Genomic DNA, 10118 nt, shown 5'->3' on the forward strand with positions numbered 1-10118 from the left:
ACAGGCAATTTAAGCCCTCCAAATGTCAGGCTGATCCACTAGTTGGATCTGCTGGAAACCTGGAACAGAAGGTAATAGAAATTAGAAACTTGAGAAGACAGAATTTAGAAATAGAAAATAAAATGATAACTCACAAACCAGAAGTCAGATGGACCTCCAGTTCTCGTCGAAGGAAGATTCCACAGGGGAGAATATTTGGTTAAAGTTTGAGTTCTATCCAATGGCTGGGGGGGTAACATTATGACAAAGACACCACAGTTAGAAAAGGGTTAAGAACAGAAGCCGCAGGGTTGAAAACAGAATAGAATCCTGCAGAAAAGTGATTACCAAATAGCTATCTTAAAGATATAACAAAAAGACACAAAGAGGAATAGAGATAACCTATTGACGACAACAATAGGAACAAAGATGGTTGCTGGAGACAGAACAGTATGGAAGAAGAAGAAAGAGAGAGAAAAAGATGAGAAGATAGAAGGGGATATGACCAATGGATTCACCACCTATGGCCTGCGGGAAAGGCTTCACCAACAGTTCCAAACCAAGGATCCAGCACCTTAGGTTGCCACTTGCTTCACCACAAGGGCTGTGACTGATTCACCACAGTACACACACTCACATAGAGTTAGTTTCCCAATATATCAAATCTGTGGGCTAGTGTGCCGTTTGCTCTTTACTTATAATAACAAATGAACTGACTACAATTCCACCAAAAAAAAAAAATGAACTGATTATAAGAATAGAAACTCGCTTTGCTAATTGGCTGCCAAGCAAACACTTAAAAAAAATCCTTTTAGAAAGGATCCTTAGCTATTACAAGGAAAATAGAAGGCAAATATAATGGAAACTTGGAATCCTTCTAGAGGATCCATTGGTATTACATGCAAAACAGAAAGTAACAAAATCAAAATTTCTATTTAATATCTATCTTAACCACTAAATAACTCAATACATGGAATTAGAAAATTGAAGGCGAACCAATATATATTTAACCTATATTTTGCAAAAATTTAGTTCTGAGAAAAAAAGAGTTTACCTTCAAATTCGAATCTTGCTCCAATGTCTTGTTCAGTAGAGACTTAAGGATTTTTACCAAAAATCCTGTTGTTTGGGGGTTTCCAGTGGTTTCAGTTGAAACCCGCGACTTCGGTCAAAATTTCGACCTCCGTTTGCCAAAGGTAGCCTTTTATAAGATCCATTTTAGCGTTTCAGTGAAATGGCCGAACTGTTTTGAAATTTTGGCCATTTTGACCAAAATGCTGACCGGAACATTTAATTCCAATTCAGTCGGCTCCTGTTTCATTTTGACCTTTGTCGAAACCGAAATAGGTCTTCAAAATTTCGTATCACCTTTCTCCAACAATAGTGATATACTATTATACCACTGACCAATAGTATCTATGGTCGGTACTTAATACCCCGACCATGAACTATGCTACAACTATAGATGAAGGCACCCCTGACCAAGCTTGGTCTTTCTTGATGACACCGACCAAGGATCCTTGTGAAGAACGATGACTTACGTTAACCATATACCCTACCCTATGGGTGGTACCTACCGTCCATATGTTGCCTAGATCCCTCACCTATCAAAAGACAGTAACTTCCGTAACCGTTTATAAACTCAACCAAGGCTAATGGATCAGCCCTAGGTTGGGTTAGACAGTTATCTCGCCATGGGGTCACCATGGTTGTGTTAACCGTAACCACCATGTTTAACCGTTGTGAGATTTTCCACTTCAGTTTGGATGGTGATCAGCCTACCAATGGCTTACATGTCCACATCAGCAAAGAAATCAACCAACCAGCCAATAAGAAGAGCCACCGACCATTATATAAGGGACACTTAATGGATTTTTAGGGTAAGACAATACACTCAGAGCTCTGCCTACTTCCTTCTCTATTCTCATCCGAGTACTAACTTAGGCATCGGAGCCTTCTTCCTGGAGTCCCTTCGGGCCAATTTCTAACCTATGGTTTGCAGGTCCAAGCTGAGTAGGAATCTGCAACAACAGATAGTCTTAAGGCTTCTAGGCGAAACTTGGCTTTGGAACCAACTTTGGTTGATTCTCGAGCTTCCACTGGTGAAAGAAGTGAAAATCTCAAAATGTTTTCGAAATGAGGTGTTTGCATACCTCATTTGAAGTGTTCCAGTGATTTCGCTGAAATATATTGCCAAAATTTGGTATACATCAAATATTTCGCCAAATTTGACTGAAAGTATCATACACATTAAGAAACTCAACATACCCTTATTTAGTATAAATTTCTAACAAAAGCAGCTCAAACATAGAGAAAGATAAGAAGTATGTATTTAAATAAGCTGATCAACATGATTGGTAGGACAGCAACAATACATAAAGTTGTCTAAAACTGGAAAAAAAAGTTACGGACTAGTGACTAACATGTAAATATAAACCTATTTTCAAAAGCCAGCAACTAGGGAGATGTTTTGTGTATATACATATAATTTTCTTGTGGTGTTGGGACTTGGGGGAGTAGTAAAAGGTAGGTAAGTGATTAAATTGACCGTATGCTACAAGAAAGTTAACTGATGTAAACTAAACGTTCCTTTTCCTAGTTTGTAATGTGAATTGCACCTTCACTGATACAAGTGGAACGAAAAATGCATTACTGAGTTATTACTAAAATTTTATTGATATATTCATTCTCCCCTCAAGCTTAGCTTACAGAGAGCTTTGGTGATACTTACTGTTGAGCATTCAGTATCTGTGTCTGATTCAACAACATGCAGGGCCCATGTGCGTATCCATTCAAGTCCTTTAGATATTTCAGCGTTGCCTTCAACCAAAGCAGATGCTACAAAAGAGGGATGAAGTGCCACTAATATGCACAAAGCTGCAAACAGCACAGATCTTCTGACATAGGCTTCCACATGATGTGAAACCTCCCTGGATGGAAATAACAGGCAAAACATCAAATAATCACGAAATCTACTTCAAGACACAAAGTTCTAACATAACTGATAAGCATGGGGATCTTCTACAATGGCACACTGGTAAATATGGTGTAGATTTATAGATCCATGATTCCAACCATCCAATGGATCCCACCCATAAATTTTGCAAGCCAAAACCAGCTGCATCGAAAAATTATAACTTTCATCCGTGTGTTAAGTGGTTATGTATCAACCGATCATGTTAGTCTTGTTCCTCCTGGTGTGAAGGTTGAGTGTTGGTGTACTAGATCTCCAATATGGAACAGATGGAATGATAGATTCCAGACATCGTGAAGGCACCACATATACCAGAATGCCATTGGTGTACTGGATTTCCCCTCAAATAAGAAGCTGGTTTATTACAGTGTACCTAGAGCTTAACATATCGAGAAGGGCAGGAGCTAAAGCCATCGCCTCTGGATGCATGGCTACACATCTCATACAAACACCAAGCATGTAGATAAGTTTCCCAAGAACAATAAAGTCCCTACCAAGCAAGTCAACACCATGCCTCTTCTTATCAAACCCCTGCATAGCTGGGAGCATAAATGCTGCTGCATATAGAGGAAACTTATTTTTAGAATATTCATACTGGTTTTCTTGCTTCTTTTCTGATCGGAGGCTCCATCTACGTGACTTCCCAATTTTTATCTGACTAGGTTTCAACGGAAGATTCCTCTCATAGCGATATGACCAGCTCAATGAAGTTCCTGTATCTGAGACCTCTTTCCAAGGGCCTGCTCCAGGAGGCCCCTCGCTTTGAGGTAAGAACCATGGCTGCTCTGAAGTAGAAATTAAATTCCCTTGCTTATGTCTCGGTCTATCGCTTGTGGCATCAGCAAGCTCTTGTGCTGCATCAGTCATGATGTCAAGCATCAGAATGCGTTGACTGATATCCACATTAGGTGAATACAATAATTTGTTTACAACAGCAGCAGATTCAAATGGACATGTAACAAGCAATGCAACTAGTGCTCGTTGCCTCTTTCCTTCTGCTGAATCTTCCTCTCCTTCAACAGTCAAATCAGAACAACGGACCTGCACTAGTACTCTGACAAGATCACCAGATACATGCTGAAGCTCATCAGGTGATGCCCTTACAAGCTTCTCAGCAACATCAAGTGCCCTTTCCACCTAAAAAATTAGAATTAGCTAACATTAACGTTTTATTTCTTTCATCATCATTTCAACTAAAAGAGGTCTAAAGTACACCTTCATTTGCTATTAGAATGGTCCATTAATTAGGATTGCTACCATGGTGCACGTTCTTCAAGGGATGGGCATGGGTTGACCCTATTGTGGTTGAGACCACCCATAGAATGGCTGCCTAACCAAATGGGAAGAATTTTTTTTGTTTTGGGGGGGGGGGGGGGGGGTCTTCATTCTATTGTCTCTTCCCTAAAGGGCTTTCATTTTCCCTTGGTTTTGCACTTCACCATCATATGGTGGTTTACATAATCCCATTGGAATAATTTCCAACATTTCTAGGGATCGCATAAGTGCGGGTATTAAATTCTCTACTTTCACAACTCAAAGAATTAATATAATTGACCGACCATCCTCACCATTCACCAGAGAGTATGTTAGATTTACACTTACACTGTCCGGATCATCAGGTTTCCGTAACGCTCCAACTAGATCGACCAGCTGGGAGATTTTCTTTTTCAAGTCTGCATCATCATCAGACAAGTCATATGGTTGCAAAGATGAGTCGCTTAGGCATTCAGAATTCTCACTATCATTATCATCATCATCATCATCATCATCTTCATCTTTGTCTTCATCAGAGGAGTATTCATTGTTTAGAGTCGCTGGGTCAACAACCTCATCTGGATCAACCAGCTTTAACTCAGATTTTTTGTGCCTACCCTTCACATTGTTATTTTTCCTGCCATCAGCAGCACTGCTGACTCCCTTGTTCAGCTTAGACACACAACTTTTCACTTCATCATCGGCCTTTTCAATCCAATCTGAACTAGCTGGAATTTGTTTTGGTTGTCTATTAAACCCAAATTCCCAGTCGATAGTCTCCCCACTACAAATGTCATCAAGGTAAAGAGGATTTTTTGGGTCAACAACTTTAGAAAACACCAAAGCTATACAACTAGCCATTCTCCGCACTAAATGGACTGGGCTCTCCAGCCTACCTACAAGCAGTTAGGATCAGATATAAGAACACAATATAACCTTTCAAGTGGAAAGGCACTACACTAAATAGGGAAAGTAAAGAACTCTACAGCTAACTCCTTGAAGGATTAAGGGCATCACATCCTTGGTTGTTTCTAGCTCTTCTTTCGACATCTGCTCCAAGGAGAGGCCGACAGCCGCAGTTACATCTGAACCTTCAGTTAAGAAGCTGCAGAATATAGATAATAAGAAATGCAATGAACAAATAAAGCACCTACCTAAATCTTGTTATCTTCGCCTCCTCTTTTTTTATGAGGGGAAGCTTCCTATTGAAGGTTAAGAATTCAACTCAGTATGCCTTATCCCAATTCATTAAGTTATTATGTCCCGAGGTATCAAATGGTAGCCAGATATCAGACTTTTCATGAAAACGAAATGTTATGCCACTTATTTTCTACCTCTGGATATTCAAGAATACTACATATATAAGTCAACAAATAAAGGTGTGGCAGTGTGAAGAAGGATACATGTTTGCTGTTCCATTGCAGCCGATTGTACAAATTGACGTTTAGACCAGACCCCAAGCAGACGCTGCACTATGTCTGTGAGGCCTCGAGTTTTTTGACCTTTTGTCAATGAATCAGAACTTGGCGGGCAATCAAGAACAGCAAACTGAAGAATCCACCTCAGGCAACAGACAGGAAATACTTTCCAGAGTAAAAATTTGTCAACAAAAATAGATCTGAAAAAGATAAATTATCATAAAATTAATATGATAATGGATGATTCAATCCAACATAGTACAATGAAATAGGTTTGAAATGTTAAATATCAAGGAATGTGAATCTTGATTATCAGCATCGATAAATTAAAACCTGAAAGCTGAGATTATTAACAGAGACACAGCATTTGAAAGAAGACATATCAACAACACTATATTCTACAAAGTAACCAGAAAGGCATGAAGATGCAGAACATGTAAATGCTGAACATATGACTCCAACAAGAGAACATCTTTCAAGAGACCTAGACACTGGGAAAATTACAGATGGGAAGAACATACAGCATTGATCATGTCATAGAAGCTTGTACACTTACTGCAAACAAATGATTTACAATAGAAAGGAATGACGGGGCAACATCAAACAACAGATAAATGCCTCTAAAACGATAATGGAAGTAAAATTAGAGGAACAAAGTTCATGCAAGGGTAGAACATAGAAATCATTAACCTTAACTGCATGAGATGGGGATTACAGTTACAATGTAACATCTGCTGCAGTAAGAACATAAACGGAATTTTATTATTGGTGGGATCAGAAAGCTGTGTGAGATTCAAAAATAGTCCAGATGACTCCGAAAGTTCTCCTGGAAGTTTGACGAAGTATAGAAAATGACATGCGAGGGGATGACCATTATGTTATTTCTTCCAATAAAAGAAGCGAACTCCTGCTTCCTCTAAGAAATCCAGTCACTTTCAAATGTCAACCTGATTGTAGTGAAATTATTCCCCATGCAACCAAGGCAGAATCTGTTAACACACGCATACACAGATTAAATGGCACTCACCTCATTGATGCTTGATTACTAAAAGTTTGATGAAACAATATCCATAAGGTCCAGTAAGCTTCAATATCAGTACTATGTTCAGTCGCAAGCTGATGTAATAACCGTTCAGAAAATCTTTCCACGGCATATGAGTCTTTTATTGTCTCCATCATCTTAAACCAGAACTGGAAGTTAGTTTTTGATTTGAACAAGTTGTGGTCTATAAAATCAACATCCGATGATAAGCAACCCCGAACATGTCCAAGAATACGAGGGATCACTTCTGCTAGTAAAACATCTGCAAATAAGAGTTTACACTTTGGTGATAGTTCTGAAACCATCCTACATAATAGAAAGAAAGGAAAAAATGACAGAATGCTTTGTCTAGCTATGCATAGTGAACAGTATCTCCTCATTCGTTTTTTTTTTTTTTTTTGGATGAATAAATAATTCATTACCAAGAGGAGAAGAATATACAAGGGGAAAGTGGGGGTGAGCCACAAAGGCTAAGAACAAAAAAATGGGTGGAAGCAATGCCAAGAGGGCTACAAGGGCTACAAGGGCAAGAGAGCAAAATCCAGGAGGGCAAGCAAACCAAAAGGCAACAAAACCAAGAAAAGAATCAAGCTGGAAATGGGGGGCCAGGTTAAGGAGGGGGAGGAGAGAGGATGATAGGCAGGAGGCCCTAGGAGAAAACAATGAGCCTATTCCTTGGGGAGTGCCTGACAGGGTGAAGGGGAAGGAAGGCTATCTTGGAATAGATATCGAAGTAGATGGCTTTCCAAATCTTGTCGAAGAGCAAGAGTTGGAAGTCCATCTACGAAGATTTCTCTCCATCTAGATATGGTTTATGGTGGCACAAAAGGCAAGCTTTCCAATTGTGTCACAAATTGTAAAACTGGAAAATGTCATATCTACCCAAATCCATTCTCTACTAAGGGGAAGGGCTCTTCTAGGCAAGGGCCAGCAATGCTTAAGGATGACTTACCAAACCGAAGAGGAGAAAAGGCAGGAAACAAAGAGATGGTCCGCATCCTCAGTTCCATTCCAGCAGAGGGCAACAGGAAGAAGGAACGGGGATGTATTGATGGATAAGGAATGACTGGGTAGGCAGGCATTTGATACGGCCCACTAGGCAGAGAAACTGTGACGGGGAATATGACCCTTGAACCAGATGGTTTTATGCCAAAAAACGGGAGGGCATTGTGACGAATGAAATTCCAACCAGAGGCTGAGTGGAATAGGCCTAAAGGAGGAGTCCAGGATATTTTGTCCCGTCAACCCCGGTGACACGGTGTATCTCCTAATTCTTAATAGCTCAAGAGATGTAGAACTAACAATAATCAATGTCTCCAACTTAGCGTATCAACATCGCTTCAAGAAATTTTTTGGCACTAGCATGGTTCAACTCATCACATATATTAAATTACTACGTAACCAGGAGTTTTCATTATTAAAAAATTGATGTTCCAAACACCACGCCTGTGTTGGTATTATACCCCCAATGCTTTTGTTTCCTACCTAAACCTTAATTAATTTTGTAGCAAGTGGCAAGACAAACATATTGCATAAAATTGGGCACTATAGATGAATGGAGATAAACACGAGAACAAGGACTGTAATATTGATATGTATCAGGCTGATACACCCGAGACAAATCGGTTTTGGTAGGCACCGATACCATGCAAAAATAAAAATTATAAATTGTCTCAGGTCGTATCGACCGGTCAAAACAGGTTAATACTTCAAATTTCAATACATCTCGACTTAATCCTCATGAGTCCCCATGAACCCCTAATTCTGCAACAGTGGTATACTCAAAGTCCAAAAGTCAGAATTCCATTTTGCTTCATTTTTTTTTCTCATTTTGAGCACCTGAAAACAACCCCATAGAAGTGATTTGCAGTTGAAAACTTGCATCAAATTGCAAGCAATTCAGATCAAAACATATTTGACCAAAGTAAAATTCCAGATCTTCAATTTTTATAATGCTTTTTTCTGTTTTGGATAACTAGATTAGGAAAAAACAGCATATCTGGGTGCATCAATGATGCAGATTAATCATCAAAATAGGCTTGTTTTATTAGGAAATAAGTCTAGGGTTGGGTTCCATACATGTTGGGCATTTGATCCCATGTGTTTTAAGTGTAATAGACCACTTTTATGGGTCCAAAAGAGGGGCTCTAAGATTGAGTACGGGATTACTAATTAGTTTCCTTTTTAGTTGGGCATTGATGGGGTTATTTAGTTTCCAAATCTAGTTTATTTAGTTTCTAATTTCAGTACTTTTAATTCCTAGTTTCTATTTCCAGTTTTATTAATTAGAGGACCTTCTATTTTGTAAGTTTCTACTTCAGTTTTTGGAAACTACAGTTAGTTTCTATTTTATGTAACCCCCATCATTATTATAAATAAAGAAGAGGGCTCCCATTAAGCCTGGAACGATTTTATGAATGAAAAAGCTATGTTGCTGTTGCTCTTCTGAGTTTGTTTTGTGTGTGATCGAAGTGGTGGTCTTGTGTTTGATCAAGGCTGAAGGAATTGGTGTTTGATCCAATTGACTCTTTGCAGTGTGAAGCCCAAGAGGTTCCTTTCAATTGTTGTTCTTCTTCTTCTTTCTCCCTCAAGTATCGAAGGGACTACAGATCAGTCCAAGCAATACAGGTAACAGATCTGATTTCTTTTAGTTTCTGGTTTTGAACTCCCAGATTTCTCCTACTCGATCCATCACTTATCAGACCATCCAGCCACCTGATGGCTTCCCTGTTTGGGTCGAGTATTACCACTGCTGAAAGGATGGTTCGATCCTAATGTGGGGTCAATCAGACCTGGAATTTTATTGTTATCAAATTTCTCTCTATTCTGGCCTATTTTAATTAGCTCAGTTTCTGCCCAGAACTTTGAATCGGTTTGATCTGAATGTTGTATACTGTTTGCTATCCTTGTTCCTCATTGATTTAGTCTCTTTAAGTTGGTGATTTAAACCTTCCTGATTATCATTCAGTTACAGACTTCTTATTTATGATCTGATATGACCCTATACCTATATCTGATTGGTCCTCTCTGCTGGTTTATATTCTGATCTCATAAATTCTAGTTTCTGGATTCGAAACTCTGATTTACAGATCTGTATTATTCCTTAGTTCTGATCTGCTATATTGCTGCCTTACATTGGTTATTATTGGTTGTTCTTCTGATTAAAAGATCCTGAAGTTGAGACTTGGTTAGACTTCCTACCCTAGTCTACATTAATCAAAGTTGGTCAATTACAAAGATTTGAGCATCTAATTTGTAACTTTGACCCCCCAAAACCAAAATGAGATCTATTTCTCGAAAATTGTGATTTTTTTGTGAAAAAAATGCATCATTATGCTTTGATTAAATTATATACAACTTGGGGGGATGAGATGTCTGAGTATCATCTCCCTTTGATTGCAGCATTCTTACCGTATTATTTTGTATCTTTTTTTTTTTTTTTTTTTTTTTT

General features: G+C 38.8%; 1 protein-coding gene across 2 annotated transcripts in view; it reads right to left on the minus strand.

The window, feature by feature from the left end:
- Positions 1-10118, minus strand: part of LOC122090112 (telomere length regulation protein TEL2 homolog) — a 38985-nt gene that overhangs the window by 20319 nt on the left and 8548 nt on the right. For both annotated transcript variants that reach the window (XM_042659955.1, XM_042659957.1), the window contains exons 7-12: positions 6653-6929; positions 5611-5825; positions 5194-5292; positions 4556-5103; positions 3327-4090; positions 2711-2909 (exon numbers count right to left, since the gene is read on the minus strand). In XM_042659955.1, the coding sequence (XP_042515889.1) occupies positions 2711-2909; positions 3327-4090; positions 4556-5103; positions 5194-5292; positions 5611-5825; positions 6653-6929 (2102 nt within the window). The remainder of the gene's footprint in view (positions 1-2710; positions 2910-3326; positions 4091-4555; positions 5104-5193; positions 5293-5610; positions 5826-6652; positions 6930-10118) is intronic.

Source organism: Macadamia integrifolia, chromosome 9 (assembly GCF_013358625.1).
Source record: "Macadamia integrifolia cultivar HAES 741 chromosome 9, SCU_Mint_v3, whole genome shotgun sequence".
NCBI lineage: Eukaryota > Viridiplantae > Streptophyta > Magnoliopsida > Proteales > Proteaceae > Macadamia > Macadamia integrifolia.